The sequence below is a fragment of the Vidua chalybeata genome, chromosome 8 (genome assembly GCF_026979565.1).
Source record: "Vidua chalybeata isolate OUT-0048 chromosome 8, bVidCha1 merged haplotype, whole genome shotgun sequence".
NCBI lineage: Eukaryota > Metazoa > Chordata > Aves > Passeriformes > Viduidae > Vidua > Vidua chalybeata.
This window is the reverse complement of record NC_071537.1, coordinates 21347023-21371200: the sequence shown is the minus strand read 5'-3', so window position 1 is coordinate 21371200 and position 24178 is coordinate 21347023. Positions and strand designations below refer to the sequence as shown.

The 24178-nt window shown below is 37.5% G+C and overlaps 1 protein-coding gene across 2 annotated transcripts in view; it reads right to left on the bottom strand.

Moving 5' to 3' along the window:
* Nucleotides 1-24178, bottom strand: part of ADK (adenosine kinase) — a 271565-nt gene that overhangs the window by 7034 nt on the left and 240353 nt on the right. For both annotated transcript variants that reach the window (XM_053949546.1, XM_053949547.1), the window contains exon 10: nt 11257-11343. In XM_053949546.1, coding sequence (XP_053805521.1) covers nt 11257-11343 — 87 coding nt within the window. The remainder of the gene's footprint in view (nt 1-11256; nt 11344-24178) is intronic.

Here is a 24178-nt window from a genome sequence, read left to right as displayed (position 1 = left end):
ACCTTTAAGCACTTTAGCACTTTCTCCCTCAAAATTTTCTGTAAAAATGATGCCATACATGCTTATATATGTTATTAACTACAAATGTATAGAAGCACACGTCTTTTTCTCTCCTTTAAAACGAAATGTCTCTGTGCTTATACAGAACTGTAGTGCCAGGCTAATTACAATTGAGAGAAAAAAGGTTACCAACCCTTCTGTAAAAATGGTCATTGAAGATGTATATCTAACAAGTGGCAACCTTGAAATCTCTCACTGGAAAGAACATTAGAAAATCCTTCCTGACTATACCACTGGAGGAAAGTTTTAATAAAAACTAATTAAACTACAAAAATCTCAAGTGGCTAACTGATTTTAGGGGCTAAATTTCTGGCAATTCTAATTATCCTCTTGTGGCTTCACTTAGTGTTTCACAACCATGACAGATGACAATGAAAAACTGCAGTTAAATTCATCCTCCCTGACACCATGCTAAGCACTAGCTTCTCCCTCTCCAAGTAAAATCAATACCATGTTTGAGTAAACACGTTTACAGCTTTATTAGGATGTCTTGCTTGTTCTGTAACAGCGACTTGAAGCTGTGGTAGCAAATCGACTCAACTCAGTTAAACCTAGAGAGCTGAGTAAGAGGCTCATCGATAAGGTTGTTATATAAATAAACTGCAGGAGACCAGAAAGCTGGAACAAACAGCTTGGTAAATGTCAATATTTTTACTTCCAGAGAATGACAAAACCATGAGATCAAGATGTTTCAGAAGTCTATATTTACTTTATTTATAAAATGGTCACGTGCTAAAAGCATTTCACTGCCTTTGCACAAGAAACTTCTTATTTTATAATCAGCAGCATGAATACTAAACCAAACACGTTTTAAGAAATGCAGTGATATTGGTATCGTTATGCCTATCCCTCTTGTTTTCTTCTTATTTATGGATACATTTTCAATGCATTGAATTTCTGTAAGGATCACTCAGATGGGTGTACATATTTCTCAGTCTGAGGTTATACTGTCATTTATGGACACATGCAAATAATACAACTTTGCATTTACTAGACAACTATGAATAAGTGAAAGGAGCGTTTTCAGTTTAGCAGCCTTTTCCTGTAATGGAGAGGAGGTGTTGAATACACAAAACAAAAAAAGAACACAGTCTCTAAAGCTTTAAAGCATTACATGTGGAAAATGTTAATGAAAGATTTCTGTAGAAATGTGACAGTAAAAAAAAAGAAATAAAACTTCATTACATCCCTATTATTCCATTAGGAATCAGTTACTCAAAGCTGAATAATTTCATTGCATTGCACATGATTGCCACTGTTTGGCTCTACTGGGCCAGCTCACTGCAGCTCAGAGAACAAGGTGTCATCATAGTTCCCAGGCCTGTATGTGCTCAGGCCCACCAGAGACCCCCGCTAAGGAAAATCAGTCTTGTTTCTCTGATGCTTTCATTCAAGTAGGAATGGTGCATGCAGCTCTGTGGTGGTTTGTTCCTGAAGCCTGTGCCGTGGATTGAGAACAGACCCTGAGGTGAAGCCTACTTAGATTGATGTGAGATTTTCTATCACTGCCCTGTGACTGCATACTGTCCACCTTGCGAGAGGGAATAGCTCAAAGCTGGAGTTTTGCTATATTGTGTTATAAATATAAGAAGTATTTTATACTCTGACATCCTTCCACATTAATCAACCTCAGTGGACTCTTTACAACCTGTCGCCTATCACTTGTATTAAATTCCCCAGTGCATCTTACTGTCCAAGTAAAGAACCATTTTGGTCTATAATATGCTCCAAGAATAATGGGATAGAGGAAAATGTTAACAAAGTTATAACTTCTCATGGTTTGGTCCTATTTTTCATTTTTAAGTCCACATGATGAGCTTTGGGAAATTCCCTTTAGGATCAGAATCAGGTTGCCTTAGGCTTGTCTCCGGCAGCCTCCAGGGAAAACATTTGATTAAAAAAAACTCTCCAAGCTTACAAGGAGTATCCAAGGCACTGCATGTGCCAAACCAGAAACAGGTATTTTCATTGCAAGTATCTTCTCTATTTGAAAAAAAATACTTTCGGGCTGATATTTATCTTTTTTTTTCCTAAAATCATTTCCTAGAAGTGTTCTTCAAAATCTAAAATTCTTAGTAATTCTTGAGACAGAAGAATGAAATAAGCTTTCTTTTATTAGTACCTGTTTGGAAAGTTTTCTGAGTCTCAAACCAGATCTGTTGTATTGACACTAAATGGTGCTGATTATTACATCTACTGCTCAGAATAAAAGGAAGAGAACTGTACTAATTTACTATAGATACAATGAAGTTCTAAGGATAATAAAATGGAATAATATATCCTATCCTCTATCCAGTTTTTAACATATATTCAAGTGCAAAAAAGGTTGCACGAATGTAACTTCATAGCCAAGATTCATATGCATGAATCTCAGGAGAGTTTTATTTGCAGGTGTGCTTCCACACAGCCAAGCCAGCAGTATGTAAAGAGAATCAAACAGCAACACCCAGTGCAAGGGGAATATGGGAGCTAGGCAGCCTGTGAATTTCCTGACTTTTGGGGGCTGAAAGAGCCTACCCTAGCATTATATTCATAATGCTCCTATTTTAATACAGTGACACTTACTATCTTTTGCCTCTTTAAATATCTGTTACAGTTCTGGATTGCTAGCAAATATTTCCTGATCACCAATAACAGTAATGTCCCTTTCCACTGGGTCAGAGATCAGTGCCAAATCAACCGAGAAGCACTGCTACTACCACTGCTTTTAAGTGGGACCACGTTTTTTTCTTCTAATTCCTTTTTTACTGCAATCTTGCCATCTTCCCACTTCAAGTATGAGCCCATTGCAGTGTGGGGGAAGTGAACAAATTCTGGGAGACTTTACCATGCTGTTATATAACAGAGGAGCTGTAAGTGAGAGAGGACCCAGCTTGTGAACATCACGGCCTGAGAAGTGTCCTTATGGTCACTGTGTCCATGTCCTTAGCACCCACCGAGGCATGTCAGATGTCAAACAGACAATCTATTTCAGTGTGTGTTTGTATTTCATCGTGTGGTGTTTTATCTCCTGCAAATATAGCATCAGCTTAATCTGACACATCATTTCTTAGAGGACTATATCCTGCCCTGATTCCCAGGGGAATGTTCTTGATGATCCAATCTGACGAGTGCCTCTGTCTCTATTCAGAATACATTAAAATAACATAAAAATATTGCCAACAGTCTGCAAGCAAGGTAATAGTAACTCATTAAAGTAATTTCTAACCTTCCACATGAACATTTTCTTTATCATTACATGATTTTCTAACACATGACACATTAACATAAAATGAAATGTTATGAGGGTAGGCATAGTAGGCATGACAAAGTATTTTAAACGGTGATGACTTGCTTTGAGGCGTTAAGTCAATTTGTAATTGTCCCATAGCTATTACAGCAAAAATTGGAACTTTGTAATTAGTTTTGAAAATCTATTTTTAACAGAGTAGGTTTGTTTCTTAAAGTGTACACAACCTATTTGACGTTTATTTTTCACAAAACCTGTCCAGAATGTCACTGAATTTATGGTGAGGTAAATTAGGCCTTTTAAAAGCCAATTTTGCAAAATATTAATCCTCTTGCTGTGTACTGAGGCTCCCTTAACACTGACGGTGTCACTGACAGGAAGAGAGACACAGAGGCTAAAGGAATCAGGTCCTGCTTCAGTCTAATTAGAAGCTTCTGAGGGTTTTTTAATTCCATACACTGATCCTTTTAAGTGGATCTTTTGCTTCTACATGTTATTTAAGAAATGACAGCAAGTATACTATGTTTTGCCTTACTTTTATTCTACTATGTCTTTTTCTAGATTGCCTTTAAATGGAATAGATGAAAATGTGAATTACTATATTTACATTACTGTATTATAAGAATACATATGTAATGAAATTAGGAGGAACAGTTAGAGACCAAGAGAAGGGTAGCAATTAAAACAATGAAAACAGTATAATCACAGTTATACTTGGACAACACATGCAAACAGGTTTATGTATAATATCAGCACAGAAGTGGGTATTGTTTCCAAAGAAAAAATTTTGAATGGAAATTGGTAAACAAAGAACTAGGGAATTAAAAAGAAACCAGAAATATCCCATGTTTTTTTTCTGAGTGACATCTATTTTTATGGTTTTGTTTAAGTAGCTGCAATTCAAACTGTGGCAGATTTTGAAAATGAGCCAATACTAATGTTGAAATTACTAGCAAATGGCTACATTATTGATCAGAATAATGATGTGCCTCTAGCTGAGACTGAGAAAAAATCAACTGGGAACATATAATCTGGTCATTTTCTAGTTTGTAGAAGGTCAGTTACAGAGATAACGTGGTCATCTAATAGCCTGGGTTTCTGTGGGATGTTTATCTGACAGAGTTCCGAATGCCATCAGAACACAGGGGTGGTAAGTCATGGACATGTTGACAGGTTATCCCCTAGCAAGCAAAGATTGATGCCCTCTCTGCAGCTCAGCTATTATACTCCTGTATGCTGTTTATAAACCAGGAGTAGTAAAGACGGGCAAAATGGGCTGTCAGTCAAAGTGCTGATGACACTAAGTAAGTATTTTTATTTCAAAGCTTCCTATCTCACCCGCCGTGATCTCAGTAACAACAGAATTGCTCAGAGGCAATTAGCCACCAGTCTTGTACAGATGAAAACTAAGAGAGTGCTGCTTTCTGTTATAACAGTTATTTTTACTTCAAAGAAAAGCCAGAATGATTCAAAGTAGTATCCCCTCTCTCTTTGCTGGTGAAGATAAGTTTTGTAGCAAATATCAGCCATTACAAGTTACATGCACACACATATTTAATTGATATCACCAAAAAAATATCCCTTGCTCTCAACTGGCAAGTAGCTCTGCATCTCAGAGCTGTTATCAGTAGGGAGTACTTTACAGCTGTGACATTTTGTCCACTGTATTTCCCTCCATTAAATGGGATTAAAAAATGATGGCAACTTCCCAAGGTATTTTACACAAGTATAAAACCTTATAAAAATTAAAGACTGCTATAAGTGGATGAACAAGCTTTTGATATCATGCTCCTGCTGTTCAATAAAGAACTGTTCCCAGCTCCTTGTGTTTCTATTTCAACAAATCTAGAATGTTCTAGGGGCGGTGAACACTGGAGGGAGAGCAGCCCTTACAGCACAGATTTATACACAGAGGAAAATACAACAAATAAGTGAAACATTCATTTTTAGTGTAAACAAATTCTTCCCCTGTCTTCAAGAGCCCAAGAAATCCATTAAGTAACTTTCCTTTTAATATAGTCACAAGCTTACTGATAATTTAGTGTTCTGAAAAAACATTCAAATCTGTCTCTGCTGAAGGCATTATCAGATCTTTTTGCATGTTTAGCACTCCTCAAATAGCCATATAGGAACTATTCATAAGAGCTTATTTCATTTCTCAGATGTGCACATGCCTCTATCCCCACACAATGCTTGCACAAGAAGTACATAAGGGAATTATTAGATGGAGTCATAAGTACAGACCCCCTTTGCCCTAGAACAGCTTTATTGCAAGAAGATGGCATTCCCACTCTTTGAGCTTCATTTTTTAATTTGGTCAGCTCCTACTCTGGAGCCACCAACATTGCCCTCTGAAGATGACCGAGTCTGGATTTCCAGAGGAGCAGGAACTGGCACCTGAGAACTTAATACTGATAGGATTAAAATTCATAGGACTGTAACACAATTTAGGTGGGAAGGGACCTCTTTAGGTCACTTGCTCCAGCCTCTGGCTTAAGGCAGGGTCAACTCAGATGATGTCAAATCCCATCAAGATGATTTTTTTTAATTTTAAAAATCACTGGATTCCTTCCATAAATGAAGGGTGCTACAGAGCAACAGCATAAGAATTATTATACTGGTTTCAATTACGTTTCCATTTTTATCAATACTACACTTACTTAAATCCACCAGCTCCAGCCAAGATATTCCAAAGCAAATCTAGGGTGTTCAGAAAATAGAACCAGTCCTTTATTAAAAGAGGTTTCTGAATTGAACACTTAATAGTAGAGGAGTAATGATGGCCAATTATTCTGTGCACTCTATATTCTTTGTGAACTTGTATTTTTATTTCTTGTACTATGGTTTTATATATACACATACATGCATAATATATTCAAAGAACGTTTCACACAAAATATAGTATTTCAATAATTTAGAAGTATATCAAATATTACTTAGTTCTGAAATCAAAGCTGGATGTCACTCTATTGAAAATCATTTGCATTTACCTCATGAACAGAGGCTAAAATTTGAACAGTGTGAGAACCTTTAGGCAGACTCCTACAAGTCCAAGGTCTTTAATTAATTTGTAGAGACATTTAGATGAAGATGGAAAAATAATGCCTGGAATTAACCTCTCTATTAAAGATGAGGAAATGGCTTTACTGAGACAGTTTGGCTCAAACAGAATCAGAAAGAGGGAAGTATCTTCAGTAAGCCCTGTGGTCCCTAAAGAGGAGATAAGGATGCCATAAGGCCCACTCACACAAGGACGCATAAAAGAGGATGACTCTTCTTTTGCTGCTCTCCCTATCTCTATCAGAGTAGCTGTCTGATAGCTGAGACAGGAGTTGACCATCTCATAAGGCTCATGCTGAGCTTCACAAGAAAGAGAGAGAACTGCTTATTCTGGAAGAACATGCACCAAAAAATTGTGACTGTGGCTTTCAAACTCTAGCTGGCAGCTTTATGAGATTCCCCTGCACATGAAAGCTGCCAGTGCCATTTTTAAATTGACAGCTGGTTTGAGCCATTGACCTCCTCTTTGATACTGACAGAGGCAAATTGCTATCAGCTCCTATCTGGCACCGTACAATGCTTAATGAAGAGCTCCTTCTACCCTGGGATTCCTTTTCCTTGAGAATGGTATAATATCTTTATAGCATGGTGATAAGCAATACACAATTGCTGTGATCGTTCTGTCACTGCCTTATCATGCTACTTGAAAATGATTTGTGGTTCCATTTCATACTCTAGTACTTTTCATGTAGTATATGACTAAATCATAGCCGATTATTAAGTCAATATATTTATATTGATGGAACCTGAAGAAACATTGATTTTACACCTTCTCCTATTCATTTGTTATGAACTCTGTACTCAGTTCCAGTGACTAGACAGATTCTAGGGGAGAGATTTTGCAAGGAACGATGGCAGCAACTATCAGAACAGATGCTTATTGTTTTCATTAGTTACGGTGGCAATGACAAAGGGGAGTTCAAACAGAAGGCAAGCCTACTCTGGCTTAAGAGAGCAGGATGGCATAAAGGAAAGCATACGATGGTCAAACTGTTCACAGTTATTGCCATTAAGTATGCTTTGATTATCATTACTGCAATGGTTCAAGCTGGGGCTGACTAGTAATAAATAAATGTTAATTTAATGAGCTCCCCAAACTCTACAAACTAAGGTTGTAATTCCATTAAGAGGACTCTTGTGGCATGAGCCATGTCAGCAAAGCCCAATTGATTTTTCAATGCCATAAGAATCTGGAGGTGGAATTGCAACTTTAATTTATGGGTATTTCAGGGATTTATAACCAAATATCTGTGGTACTCCTGAAAACCACAAGAGGTGCTGAGATGCTACAAAGTAAACCATTATTGCTTAAACTTGTAAGAGGTAGCAGTGTTGCTGGTAAGCAATAAAAGCAGAACTGTGTTAGTGTTGTTTAGAGAGGTGTTTTTTAGCATAAAGATACCTGCAGCAATTTTAAAACCCAGTTTCTTATTCATGCACTGCACTAGCCTGAGTGGCAGATGACTTGATGCCTGCAGTAAGAGGCAAGAAATTCAGAGATATTCCTGGTGCCAACTTAATAAAACCACATTTCAACTGAAGAATGTGGTTTATTTCTTGCTGCTAGCTGTTGGGTGAGCTAGTTCTCCTTGGAGGCTGGCAGCTTCAGAAATGCTGAACTCATGAATCAGCTCCCAGAGTTACAAGTGCCCAGAAACTTTGTGTCTTTAAACTTTGTCTTGACTTTAAGGTCTCAAGAGCTTCAGTAGTTAGACTGGTTCTAGTAAAAAAAAAACCACATAGTTTTCTTTTTTTCAACTTTTACATGGAGAAACATATGAGGGCTGATTTGCCAAGTTGGCGTAATTATTGAGAAGGAATTTCCCTACGATCTGTGAGTTATACCTCTGGAAGAGAGTGCCTCTGTAAAAGACCTTTCAAAATACGATAGAGTCTAACAAACTTGACCTTCTAATGCAAAATAAATCTTGTGTGATGGGGTTGGTTCTCATTATATCCCACGTTCCCCTCTCAGCCTGCTCCAGAAAAACAACACACCTGCTCCAGAAAAACCACTGTTCAGTCATGTTAATATACTGGTTCCAGGGAAACTTTGCCATGGGAGTCTTGTTCTCTGCTGTTTGAATACAAGAACTAGGTTTCCAGGAGGGGATATTGTCACACTGAGTGAATTTTTTAGTTAAGGGATTAATTTTGAAACATTTTACTACAAGGATGCTGAAATCAAAACATTACATGTACTGTTGCCTAGGTAGTAACAACTGATAAAAACCTCAATCAAAAAAAGAAGCAGAAAAGCACTGAAGAGAATATAACTTTCCTGTTGTAAAAATTCTGTCAGGACAGTAACACTGCAGCTGGCTCAGTGCTAGACCCAATGCTAGAAGATATGTATGTTGAGCAGTATTACCTATACTACTGCACAGGGCTTGCTGCTAAGGAGACATTCAAGAACTTCTCCAAATGTGTTCCAAATACACACTTGGAAAACACACGACAATTGTGCCACAGATAAAATACAGACATTTCCCCCATATGAAACACAGACCAAATCAAAGCCTATCCAGTCCAGTATTCTATTTCCAATGCATGGGAAGGAAAATTAACTGACCCCTTGAAGAAGGAGACCACAGTACACACAAGACTAGAATCAGCTGTGCATCTAGACTGTTATGAGTTCCAATTCTCCCATCTGGACTAAACTCAGGAAAATCTATTTTATGAGGAGAATAAATGATCAATTTATTATTTATGGAGTGCCAGAGGAGAACTGAGATATCCCAGAAGCCAATGGAAGAACTATGGATAGATATTCTAAAGCGCATGTTGCTTTGAGTCGCAGGAGAGAGAAGCATGGTGCAACAAGAGGCTGAGCTCACACATCGATGCTCAGGTAAGTGTCTAAGTGCAAGGACAGCTCAGACAGATTTGCCATGGCTGGGCTGACTGCCATTACAGAGGGAAAACCAGCTGTGCTCCTTTCCCTGATGGTGAGGGAGAACTGTACAATGCACTGGACTGCATTGCACTTGTGCCCCAATGAAAAAGCATCTAAGGCCTCAGATGTTTGTGGAGCAACTGAAGATAATATACATCCATAAGCTGTGATACAGGACTTTTGTTAAGATTATACGAAATATACAGGATCTTGCTGTATCTTAACACTTTGAATGATGAGGGAGAGCTAATCTTTTAGAATATGTCTCTTCATCCCTCTCTTCCACAGCTGAGCATTGTCCACATAATTTTTCCCCCTTGAGAAAGGAATCTCACAACTGATCCAAGACCATCATGACAGGATGTGCCCCAACTCCTTACACTGCTGGTGGAAGGCAGTAGTTTGGAATAGAGACTGATCTGGTTTATATCAGCCTTTCCGTTCAGGATATTCTGATTAAAGTCAACGTTTTAGCCCTTCTACAGAAAACCAGCAGCTATGGCTGTACCAGGGAAAACGATGTAATTTAAAGAGGAAGGCTTTTGAGAGTTCTATTTCTTAATTTGATCTATTATAAAGTAGTTCTTAAAACCCTGATTATTTAGATGCAATATTCTCCCTGCAGCTAACCTAGGAAAGAACAAAATTAGGATAATTAAAACAAAAGTCCTGATTTCAAGAGGCTAAAACTGAAGAATAGAAAAGAAATACAACCTGAGATAAAAGTGGCAGACACATTAAATCAAAATAGGCAAGACCTATTCTCTCTTCCCCCCCCCAAGAACAGCAGCTTTCTGGCACAGCTGATACACAGAGCAAATGTATACAAAGACAAGCACTTGAAGATGATCTTATTTATATTGTAGTCACTGTTACCTACTGGTTCAAATTTAGTCTTGTTTGTGATTTAGGAACAACAGAGAGTGACAAGCATGCCCTAAAAGGTGTATGAATAATGTGACCTAATGTGTTTCCCTCTATTTCTGTCCTTTTTGATTCATGAAAGCACTGAAGTAATGAGTATAAACATTCCTATTCTCAGACAGATTTAAGTATATAATGAACATTTATCTTTGGTTTAAATGCTGTATTAAGTAAGGATGGAATTACTCACATGCTTAAGATTAAGCTTATGTTGAATATTTTCTTGAAGTGGGACACAATTCTGAAGCTTTAATTTGGTAATACACTGCTTGCTATCCCCTTCATAGCTACAAGACTGAGCCCTGCAATTCTATTTATAAAGTCTCTTTTGTAATATTTCCAGTAAATTAGTGACTAATGGAGCTCCTTACAGCTACTACAGACTGGATATTAGAGCCTTCAGGATGCAATAGTGCATCACAGAACTACATGGATGAAGGTTACAATGAATGACAGAAATCTTGGATTAGATTGAGTTTTGGCTTATATAGAATAATTTTTTTTTAAACAGGCACAGACATAACATCCTCTTTTTCCTTAGAGCTTGCGCCAAAAAAAATAGTAAGTTTGCAAATGGATATTAAGCAATGCCAGATATTTTCAGGGTTTGTTTTAACAAATTAACCCTTTGCGTTCTTTTCTGATGTCCAAATAATTGTATCGGAAGCAGATGTTCTACCAAAATTTACATGATCAGAGACATTATGCTCACTTATTAACATACTGTTTAATATTCACTACAACCTGTTTTAAAGAACAACAATGTGTTAACATTTAAGCCAGGAGGGATTTCTGTACACTATATAGTACTTGATGCAGCTTGTTTATGCAACAGTCTGACAGATACAATTAATCTCATGAAAACGACCAGAGTACAGCATAATGGCATATTATTTTTGAAGTAATAGAGCACACTTTCCCTTTGGAAGTCAGAACTTAATTAAATCATATAACTTCAGGATGCAGAGAAAAGCTGTAAAAGAATGAAGCTTGTTCTGAAGGACAGCTGAATGAAAAAACAGTAGATTTTATATAGAGAGAATAATAAGATCATCTCCAAACAAGAGAAAGAAGCAAGAAATACCTCCAACAAATGCATCTCCAGCTCCATTGGTATCCACAATTTCACTCTGATCACTCACCAACACAGGGAAAGTAGTCACTTCATTTTCTGTAGAGAAAGGGAAGAATAAAACATGAGTTACCTAGGAATCTGACTTTGAAATGCACAACAGAGAAAATCAAAACAATTCAAAACTATGACCTTTAGCATGATAATTTGAGTAAAAATAGATTTGGTTTATAATTCTGTCTCTATTTACTTCATAGGAATATAGGAACACATTCAAACAAGCCAAAAGTTGTGGGCATTTTCATTACTTACTTCCAGCCTCATTTATTTCCTCTACCTCCTAATACTAATGACAAGAGAAAAAAAATAAGGAAAAGAGTAAAAGAAAAAAAGTAAATCAGAATGAACAACATAAAACACCTGGGCATATGGACAAAACCGAGAAAAACCCATCCTGCCAAAACCAGTGCTTTCTACTAGTTGCTGGAAGGTGAAATAGCCTCCAGAATGGCCAGTACAAGCCTCCAAAAGATCAACAGAAACTGCTGCATTGTTAAAACCAAAATAGATGTGAATTAACTGAAATAAAGCTGTGAAATAAAAAGCAAAAACAAGTGTAAATCAAAGTGCTTTCTAATTATACCTTTAAAAAAAATCCATATATATAAGAAGCCTTGGAACTTGCCAATTGACTAGATTTGGTTTCAAGATTTCAATGATTTCACTCTCTTCCTTAGTATTTATTTTAAAAACCCCAACTATTTCCTTCAGCTCCCTGCCCTCTACTGGCACTCATTAAATGTATTGCAATAGGTGGATACTCAGCATCTTCACCTCCAATTCACTGCCACACCACAGTTCAGCATAATTACACCACTTAGGTATGATAACTTTAGAGTTCCAGGGTTATAAATTTAATATATGCCACTAATTAATCAGCTATAGCTTTCCAGGTGGTAATGTCATAATGACGTGATAAAAATATAATTACCACCTTGTCACAATACCTTGTTAAAGTGTAAATTACCCCTGTAACAGAGCCAATGGAAGTTCTGCCTCTGGTAGTCAGTATGCATTAAACTGTCTCAGAGCAAACAGATTGTCCTTTGGCAGACAGCAGGAATTACAAAAAGGGGAGGGGGAAGAAAAGCCTGTCAACCAGTGAAAAGAAAAACCATCAGAGCTGTTTTCTTTTAATTTTTGGTAAAAATAGAAATAAAATGGAAAACAGAGCTTCTAGTAGCTCAAACCTGGAGATGAGTAGTTTCTTCACTGTCCAGCAACAGAGCAGATCATAAAAATCACTCTTGCACTGACATACACAGTAGCAAACAAGGAAACCCAGTTTGGAAGGCATATAAAGAATTCACAGTCTCAAATCAGGCAAGTCTGTGTGTGCTGCAGAGGTACCAGAAGGATCCTGGTTTCTGTGAAATGCAGTGTATCAGCTCTACTGCTCTTCACCATCTGCTACTAAGTGAACCAGGCAGATATAATGATGCTGCCTCCAGAGGGAACTGTTGGCTGGCCCACCAGGAGGGGAGGGGAGCATTAGCAACAACCATCCATGAGAGGCAAAGGAAAAAGGGTAATGAAAAACATAAGATGAATATTCCAATTAAAGAACAGGTTTCAGTCAGTTCTCAGGGCATCCTACTCTCTACTCTGTTAAGAAAGCTATTTAGAAACGTGCTTCAATGCTGTGTTGTGCTCTTAAGATAAGTCTTCAAGAGCAATGTTTTTTAGTAATTTTAACAGCATTCATTTGAATTGGAAATCATGAAAGAGAGGTCTTACATTAAACTCTGCCAGACAAGCAGAGTGTATTCATCCATTTCACAGGAAGGTATATTGATTTGCTCTAGATAATACTAAAAGAATGAACAATGTGCTAAGTCTGTTGAAGACACATTGTAATAAACTAACCTGCTCCTTCCCAAGTGTGCATGGGCACACACAGATGTTCCATGTTAAATGCACAGCAGACAATTGCATACGCATACAAATGTCTGTGTTTGGGCACAGAGAGTGAATAATGCACACTGTATTTTGAAAGCTGTAAATGGGGTATGGCATCAAATAAGATTCTATTCAAGCAAACTAGCACAAATGGAAGTTCTCATCATCATCTTTTTCCTATCTTTTCCTCTGTCTTGACTCTCTTTCTCAGCTCCCTCTAGTATGTGCAGGTAAATATTGCACTAGGAGCTCCTATTCTATTCTCTCTCTAGTAGGTATGATTGTAAGTAACTGAATTAGTCTAAAACCCCAAATACATTAGGAAAGTCTTCTGGTGTACAATTTTTTTTTTTTTTTCTGGTCACAGTTTTCCATGTCTACCTCGGTAATAAATTTTCTTTCTGCAACTTCCTATATATTTTCAAGTAAAGCAATAATCTCATATTTTGAAATACTGAAGTTTAAGAAGGAGCCAGCATGGCTTTGGAGCACATACTGAATTACAAAATATTACCATCTGCACATACCCTATAGGCAAATTATCTTTCTTTAACCTTAGGAAAACTTCTAGTATAGTAGAGTCAACTAAACTATAGCTGACAATAATATATACTTGAAGATCAACAAAAGAATACCGAGGTTTGGGGTTTTTTTTTTTCCTTTCCTTTACAATAAATGAAGTAAGTTAGAATTAAAGCTGCCATTAAACTACATTGCCATGTCTGTATAATAGCACCAAAAGAGCTAATTTCTCTTACTGATCTGTGTTTTGTAGCAACTAAACACAACAAGATGAATCATGATGAAGCAGAAGTCTCCATTCTGAGTATCCTTTTTTTTTTTTTTGTGAATTTAATATTGCTTTAACTTCATTTTTGATCCATTACATTATAAAACTCCCAAATCCATCATAGCAAACATTGAGACACCTTGGCTAAGGGGCCTTGCTTTTCAAAGTCAGTTCTGATTTCATTCATCATTCTGAGAGCTTATGAAATAAAGAATAATTACATAAGTGTTTTGAAGTCCAAGTGCTGCTGCTCTGGGCATAAAACCCAGTGTTCTATTTTTACGTAACAAATATCTTCTATGATACAACATAGTCCGCTTGGTTATAATTTCCTGGGAGCCCAGAATTGTGAGTGCAAATTGCAACAAGGTGTCTACAATTAGGGAAATTTTAGAAAATAAGCATTCATGAAATCTAAAATTGTGGGGCTTTGATTCAACTTTCAGTGACTTTACATTTGCAGGAACTCAGCTCTTTCAAAATGACACAGAAATTATCAAACCCAGACATTAATATGACTTCATAGGCTGAAGACAAGGTAAATTCACAGGTAAGTCAGAAAGATACAGCTCAGTGGTAAATTCAGTCATTGTTAATCTCTCACATTACATATCTAAAGAGGTGAAATCTCTATTTATTTTTCTAGGCAAAAATACATGCTAGCATATACAGTTTAACATATTGCTGTAGGTAAAACAGTTTGGAGAGATAATAATTGGACAGCAAATAGTAACTGAAAAAACCCAGCTCCTTCCATTCTAATACTCTTAAGCTGCCAAATGAATACAAGCCTATTTCACAATGTTAGCAGAAACAATCGAACTCCGATGATAGGTGCAAATACTACAGGTCTGTCTCTAAACCAAATTAGAATCACAGACTACATGTCTACTCTTAGTACAGTAATAAACACCAGCAAGCAATCGTTACATCCAATTAGGCTGAGTACTTTCCTTAACTGGGTCATTTACCAGTCTCTCTTGCTCTTAAAAGTAGATTAAATGTGTAAACTTACATTTAATTACCTGTAACAGAACTCTTATGGGCAACATGTTGGAGTGTCCTTAATTTTGTTTTAAAATAAAATGAAAGGAAGAAGGTAGACCTAAAATATATACAAAAAAGGTCCAGCTATTTCCTCAAATAATCTTTTGATCCATGGGTTGGTAGTGGTAGTACAGATGCTTACAAGATGGAGCTCCTTTTGTGAGCTTTAACTTGTAAAATAAAGGAACAACTGCGAAACAGAATTCTGTACCATCTCCTCCCCACCTCCACCCTCTCTAACTTTCTTTAGATCAGGGGCCAAGAAAAAAAAAAGAGATAAAAAGAAAAGAAAAAAAAAAAAAAGAGACAGGAAGAACTTTAACAGAACATAGAAACCTGAACTCAAAACCTATAAATGTCTCTGGGCAGCTCTAAGGGAAGAAGTAATGAGAAAAGTATTTGAAACCAGGCTGTATTGCTTAGGATGATTTTTAGCTCTCACCTGTCTCCAGAAGGTAAATCCCAAAAGGCTACAGGCTCTAAGTCTCTGTATCTTCTTCAGCACATCAATACATCTTCAAAACCCCTCAGTACAGCAATACTTTCTCTTGTTTTGTTTGACAGTAAAATAATGCTGTTGGTCTCCTTCACACAATGACACCACACTTGATAATGTACATCAAAGAGATACTGCAGCTCCCCCACCCTATCAACACAGCACTGGCCAAAGCCACGAGGCAAGGTGGGGCAGGGCACTGAGCCCCAGCTAGGAATCCTTCACCCTTGCAGTGATGATGAGCTCCAAACCCAGCACAGCTGATGCAGCCTGTCCCTTCTAAGCAAACAGAACAGAAGTCCAGCATTTGCAGGCTGGACTTCCAGCAGCCAGTTGTGGACGGCCACTCTGGCACTCCTGGCTCTTTCTGGGTGCGTGTTGAGCTGGCCTTGTTTTGCACATCAACGTTTCCTCCCTCCCTGTGCACCACAGGCCTGGTGCTGCAGCTATGTAGGGCTTGCCAGAAAAAGAAGGAATCTCTTTGTGCCATTCAATGGAGTTACAGCACGACAAGCAAGATTCAAGTCAGCCACATGCTTTGGGAACTTTCTAGCTAGCATTTTAATAGTACACAACAAATGATGCTGTATTCTAATGAATTCTGTATGTACCCAAGAAATCTTTATAACTACTAACGTAGAAGTTGCTTATTCTTTATTACTATAATAAACAAATGACCCTAAACAAGTTACACAGAAGTTGTCATTTATAATGCTTTAGTGTGTCTGTGGTATGATACAAGTAATACAAATATTAATTGATTTCCGTAATAAAAACCCCATTAATGGGTTTCTTTAGCAGTGGATCTAAAATTCTCTTTGCAGTTTGCTAAGCAAAAGTGTTGATCAGGATGCAAAGTGCTGTCCCTCAGAGACAGGTAGTTCATTTTCAGTAGAAACAGAAAAAGAATATGATGCCAAAGACTTCTCATCTCCTGTGGCTCCAGTCATAGTCCCAAAGATGCCCGTAGGGGAAATGACAGTGTGCAGACCCCATTTTCCTCTGTCCTAAGAGGTAAATGAGACTTGTCTTCCCCTTATAGCTCTCCTCAGACATACAAATTGTACCATTATCTGGTCAAGAGCATTTTGACTCAGAAGCCATATTTGTAGCCTCTCACTGAAGTGTGATTCATAGGATTAGAGTTAATAGGGGAAAGAAGGTTCATCTGAATCAACTTGTACACTCATATACATCAACCATTAGCAATGACGTAAAATTAAACACTATTTTTGCACACAGCATGTATCCTCTACACCCGATTCTGTCTGCAATCCTGTTAATTCAACACCACTCCTTTGAAATAACTCTTGATTTATATCTGCACAAGATTGGACTCAGAACTCTGTATATAGTTACAACTATTGTAAGAAATGTAATAGCATTGACTAATGGCTCATGAACATCTTCTTTAGGCAAAATTTGTTTTGTTTACTTTAACGAAGGTGCGTCATTATTTTCTATATCATCACTGCCAGTGCCAAGAGTTGAATTTCTACTTTATTTCTCATATTAAATAATTTTAGCACAAGTAAACAGAACACTTTGCTTAAAAGATGGAGAAGCAAGAGGTCAACAGAAAATACTAGTTCTGCTTCAGTTTGTTGCTAATAAAACATTTTTTAAGATATATATATGTGCATATATATATGGAAAACCGCCCTAAAGAACAAGCTGCTGAATTTTTCTGGCATGTGTCACAATGTTTAAGGTTTAGAATGGCAATGAACTCTGTTGAAAAAGCCTTATAAGCACACAAGAGTATTGCCATTTGCCCGCCAGGCACTGATTTCAGAGGCAGCTGAAACGGCGCCCACTGAACTGCCAGGACTGCACTGCGCTGGCTCGGCATGGCTGCTGGAGACATACGGAAGTGCTCAGAGCTCCAGCCTCTCCTCTGACTTCTGTCCCCTGTCCAGGCTCACACAGGGCTTGAAGACTGAGGAAAGGCAAGGGGTGTGAAGTCACAGGCACCAAAATCAAGAAAAGGTTCTGCGCTGCTACAACACAATGACTGTCTGGAAGTACTATGAAGAGCTCAGATCAAAGTCACTCCTGAAAACAGGAGACATGGGTTACAATAAACAAAGCCCATAAATTGTACAATCCTGAGCACAGGGTGACACAAAACCACATCTGGCCTTGGATATTAACAAATGTAAGTATCTCTCTCTGCACTGTAAATCCTACATGCATTGCTTTGGGCACTGTACATCTTATTTGATCCTATAAAAATGTAAAAAAGCAAGCCACGCTCCACCATTGTTTTTTGAGCTGTGTATAGGAATTGGAAATACAAACAAATCTATTTCTATTTGTAAACAGGTAGCCAAGACTTGTGAACGCACACAGATGATGAGAGCTGGAATGTCAATGTCCAGTGTAAGGAATACATCACGAAGGTGTGGCTGGGCTATAGGGACACATGTTTTGCTCACACACATGCCTCAGGCTTGTGACAAGTGGCTATGAGGACTGTGCAAAAATGAAACATCTCTCAGCTCAGAAACCAGACCCTGTGTGCATTCACTGACCAACACACCAACAGGAAACACGTATGCTTGTACTTCACCTTGTGGTATTCTACAGATGTATTTTAAACCACTGCACAGCTAGGCCACCAAAACACTGTCCTGTGGGAGAATCTTCTGACAAGTATCAACCTATAAATCCTGTCAGTGTAATTCCTACTCAAAAGCTTATCAGGACATTGGCTAAAAACAAAACCAGACCAAAAAAAGAGAGAGAAAAACACATTATAATTTGAGTTTGAGTAGGACAAAAACTGTATTCTGCCTCACATTTTTCATACATTAAGCATATTGCCCTAGCGGGGTAAACACACCTGTCAAAACTTGCAAGCTTTCTTAGCTATACCTCAGTTTCAGAGTGGTGAACACAGAAATCACATCATTTAAATAAATGCCATGTTACATGACAGCTTTTTTTATGCTACACGATAATCTGAGAAGCATGGGTTGTCAGTGGAGGCAGAAATGGGCCCAAGGCACTTCCATCTCACTTGAGCATCAGTAAGACTGAAAAGAGAAGGAGTGAGCATTAGGTCACTACACAGCAGCTCTGAAGGAGATTTTTCTTCCGGGAGAATTTATATTTAGTTTCATAAATAAAATCAGTCCATTGGAATGAGAGAGACAGCCTTCCCTAGATATATTACTAAAAATAAGTTGATGTATATATCTGCTTCTCCTTGAAAAAAAAAATTGTTACTAGCTGAACATTGATGAGGTAGCTATACCACAAAAATTCTACAGCACTGCTTTTAAAAATTCAAATTAAATGTAGAAATTTCAATTTTTCACCCTTTTATCTCAGAGCTCAGCTCTAGAATTTTACAATTTTTTTCTTCTCATTCTGTATTTGTAAGCTCCATTTTTCCTTTAATTAAGATCTCCCAAGACTACTTGTTCGTTTTTGAAGAATAAAACATGCTTACTAAATGAATTTTATCAGACTTTAGCAGGTTTTAAATCTATTTAGAAGATATCACTGCAGTGGAGGCCAAAATTTGTTCAAATGTCAATGAGAAAATATCCTACTCTTAAAATGCCAGTTGAAACAGAGAATTTCTGCTGTTTCTAATGGAATTCTTTAAGGGTTGTACCAGTCTAAGATAAAAATCTGGCCCAAAATAAAGGAGCTTATTTTTTCCCTATATTAGTTGCAGATAATTTTTTTAGATAATTAAATACCCCAAATTATGATCTCTGTAGTATCATGTTATTGGTTTAAAAGTATTACCTAACCACTGACATAAGCAGGATGGTAAATCTATCACCTTTTAAAAATAACATCATGCACATTTTGATGTAAATTATGCACCCCTGAATTTTTACAATTATTGATTTCACAGTGGATGAAATTCATTTCCACACAGTTACTGTAATACCAGCTTTGCCAAAGAGTTTCTGGCAAGAGCTCTTGGATCATATGTTTGTGTATGAAGGCCTTTAAAGCATTGCAGTCCCATATGTGCACCCATAAAGGTAACCCAATAGGCTTTACAGGCCATGCACTGTTATTTAATGTAAACCCCAATGCTTTAAAAGTCAGGCTGCTTGACAAAACCAAAATAAGTAACCTAACAGAAAAATCAAAATTGTCCAGCCACTCTCTCTCTGCAGAACATTGTCAGACTCCTATCACTGCCTGTCACTCCTGGTTACTTTTCCTTAAAGTATTATTTCTGTAGTATTAATTTGCTGAATAATTCAAATTTAAGTGATTCCAAGATAATACTCAAAATGACACACGTATCTTTTTAGAAGCAATAAAACATTTTAAGATTAATCAAACTTCAGTTGGTGCATACAGGTGAGTTCAACTCATGATCTCTGTAATATGAATTATTCTTGTATTGTCAAGATGACCACCAAGATATGTTTTAGAAGTAAAAAAAATCCTGCTCTGAAGAGTTTCCGACCTGAAAAGCAAGGCTGGTTAGCAAGTAAATAGGTGTGTATAAGCAAAATATGGACACTCTGCTGATACAATTAAGTTATAAAAAGTTATGAAGAAAGGCAAGAAGCAGATGCTGCTTTAAAAACTGCAGAGATATGCAGGAAAAAATTCTGGTTAGCCTACAGAGTGAGATAATTTGAACGGCAACTCAAAAATGTGGAAAAATGGAAAATACTTGTTATTTGTTCCTTTAAGAAGCATTTCAATAGAAAACATATACTTAATGGCTATTTAGACAGTTTCAATGCTTTTTTTTTCCATCTTTTCCTAGAGGAAAGAAAACCAGATTTAAAAAGGGAAGATGTTAACATTTTTTAAGAAAAAACTTTCCTTTTTCTGTGGTAACAAAATTATTGCCTGTAACTCACAGCTTGCCAAATTCATCCTTTTACCAAGCTTCTACCTATCTTGGTCTAACCACTTTTCCTCTTTGCCCACATCCTTCAGCATCACCTGTTGATTCTTGTTGATTAAAGCAATGACTGAGGGGTCTACTGCTGACCAGGAGGCTAATTGTAGCCAGTGATCCTAGCACAGTTTGGAGTTTTACGCTAACACAAACTTAGAAGGCTTCATTCTTCTTCCACATAAATACAAATCTGATCTGCTCGCTGCTACTCAGTGGCAGCAGTCGGGAGCAGACGGTGGCAGCAAGGAACAAAGTTGCTTGGAAGCAGACTAATGTTTGGAGCAGGATTTTCTGCTCAATGCACTTGCCAAACTCAGCTTTTGAGCCTGTATTGATTTATTCATCCAGTCTCTTATTTCCTTTCTGTTTTAATTCTTAAATACCTGTGCATTTGCACATTCAGGATAAAACAGGAGGAGTGGTGCTCTCCTCCTGTAGCTCTGAGCTTTCCGAGCAGGCCTCTGGTTCCCAGGGAGTCCAGCAGTGCCTCCTCCATGGAGAGGGGGCTGTCCCTCCCCACCAGTGTATATGACTCTAGCAAAGGGTGTGCTTCAAGCCTATCCTACTGCTAGAGTTTGCCTTGGCCTTAGAGACCCAAACCTCCTTTCTCTTTTTTATCAACTTCTAACATACTTTAATTTTTGTATACATTTCCCTCAGCTATTTGAGATCACAGCTTCATATACTCTCATCTTCTAAAGCAGTGCAGTGTCTCCTCCAGAAGCCAACACACAACACATATCCAGTACAGACATCTAATATGCTTTACTTCGTCCTTCTAAACATCAGTTTTGACTATACACACACAAGACCATCTTATGTTTTCTGTATGTTACTTTTCACAACAGAACAACTGTGCCTTGATTTCTGAAATGTTCAAGCTATGTAGACAAGCAGGAAATCAAAAACAATTCTTAGGTTCTTTTATAATATTTGGTTTTAGCCAAGTATAAAAATGTCAGTGCAAAAGGCAGATACTTATATTTCATGATGTGCCAGAAATTAAAAGAAAATTGCATTTTTAGCATTCTACTAACTGAAGTGTTTTATTGCTCACAAAAGGATTTTCATATTTTTTGCAGCAATTTATAGCAGACAATAGGTATTGTAATCTAATCCACTGCAATTGTGTAATTTTTGACCAAATTGCTGTTGATAAATAATGCAAGTATTACGTTATTAAATTTTTTACAATGAGGTGACTAAGAAAGCTGTTTATTGCCTTCCGTTATACCCTGTGTTAATAAGATCGTTGTTGCAGATGTTCCTGTGTGCTGCATTGATGTTTAATGGTGCATGATGCTCTAGGTGGTTCCCATAACCTTGCTTTGTCTACTATGAGCTGACTCAATTGATATGATAATAGAGAAAAGAGGTCTGAAACAAGCTGGGCTGTACTGGCACAATTTGCATAACCTTTAAATTTGCCATCACTTGATAGCCAACTGCTCCTAAAAATTCTTATTCAGTTGTCAGCGACGACATTGTACTGTACAAACAGCATTCTGCAATTGGACAGGTGCGGAGGGAAGAAAGGGCATGCACAGTTTACTGCACTGTTATATTCTATCAAAAAATGTAATTATTATCAAATTTATAAAGCCAACAATTTGGAGTAGAGTTCTGCAGTTCCATTTTTGATCAATTGCTATTAGACACAACGCATGGCCTGGCATCTTTTCAGGTTCATAGTACAGTATCACAGTGTCACATTACAAGGGACATAAATATTTGGTTCCATAGACTCCTCTCTGATTTAGTTTTGACTACTAATCACTGGGGCAGGCAGAAGCATCAGGATGGATTAGGAGGGCAGTGGGGGGCACAGGGTAGTGAACTAAAGCAAACAAAACCAGTGTATGCAGCCTCCCAAACTTTAAATCTGGTGTCAGACTACTCTGTGCATTCTTTTTGAACAAACAGTAGTGTTATATCACTGAGTAGGTATAGCCAAACATAACAATATAAAACCAGTCCATGTTTGCCCTATTCCCTAAATCTGCTGTCTGTATATACTCTAGGCCAGGTCTGCTTACTTTACTGTCTTTATTATTCATAACAAAGAAAACAGTTATGGTGAAAATAAGACAGAGTCTACTTTCATTCACATGGGATCAACTACATAACTACAGAAACATTATTTTTGGCATCCAAAGGTTTACATCTTAACTGCCACTTCACAGTCTATAATATGCTCAGGTGTGTCAAGGCCAGGTCATTGGTGTCATGCACAGCCCACGTTTCACATATGGCATTTAAATAATTTCCACTTCGCATTATCTCTAAAACCTACTGCGGAAACCATTGAGCCAAACTCATCATAAAATCTCACAATTCCACTTTTAGACAAGTAACCATTTCAAAGCACTCCAATTAGTCTCCCACATGCCCTCCAAGTTCATTCTAGACATTTTGTCATCTTACATGAAATAAATTCCAAATCCCCATAGTCAGGCAAAGCAGGACCCATTCAAATCCCCTTTGTCTGCTTTTTCCACTATTGAGGATCTCTGCTCTGTCCCTCCTGGAGCTAAGAATTTGTCTTCCATTCAGCCATCTACTTCCCACAACTTTCATTGTCTGAAATTGGGTGCTACAGCAGAGAAACTTCTAATCAAAGGGTCAGTTCCTGCAGTTAATTTTCATCCAGGGACACCATACATACCCACATTTTACTCTCCTTCCATTCTGTGCAATTATTCTATAGAGGCTATTTGAGCAGGTGAAGATTAGAGGCTTGAAAACATAAGTTCCATCATTTATGGCAAAAGCATGACACAGATAGCTACAATTTAAACTTTTCTACAATGTTCATTCAACTGTAATCACAAGATGGGAAATAAAATCTCTAAATTAAAGATGATGGGCTACCAGAGTCTGTAGGGCACCTTCTGAGTACAGACTCTGCTGTTCAAACTCCTCTGTGATGATTTGTTATGAAGTGAACTGCTGCCTAGTAAAAAACAGGCTAACACTGCCAAAATAATGGAAAAAAATATCTCCTACAGAAGATAATCTGCCTAGGTGCCAGTGGTCAAAGGGTGCAGTTCTTTGTGCCCCTCACTTCTACCACACAAAGACCTCCAGGTAAAATGTGCTATCAAATCTTTCAGCTCACACGAAGTTTGCTTTTTCTATAACCTCTAGGTAAACTACAAAAATTGAATCACAGATTCCAGACAAGGTACAACACACAAAAAGACACATGAATCAGTATAATCCATTAATATTCATGAATGTTTTAAGTTCTCTATGACCATAATCAATAGCCAATGAGTTTAATGAGATCTTTCCATTGATTTCAAAAGACACAGGGCTGAGCCTCAGAGACAGCAACATCACATTCTCTCAAGCACTCCAGCTGATAACATACACTTTGATAATTTGCCTCTTCCCTCCCAGAATTTCAGGAATAAACAAGAGATGCTATCTTATTTCAAACTAGTTTTGTGGAATGAGCAATACACCATTATAAAGGTCCATATGGAGCATTTAGTATCTTTAACTGAAGAGCAGTCAAGGCCACAGTAGTTACCCATGTTGTTAATGCCAGTATGAGATCCATAAATAAGATCTGTTATTTATTTAAGGAAACACAAAAAAGGCCTGAATGTGTCATCCTCCCAAAAGGCTGAGATTTTGTTTTGCTTTAACTTTGGTCCCTGGAAAGCAGTGATTCTAACTCTTATGTCTTCTAACATATGTAAGCCTATCCGATATATTTAAACATTGATAAGTAGAGTTTTTAGTT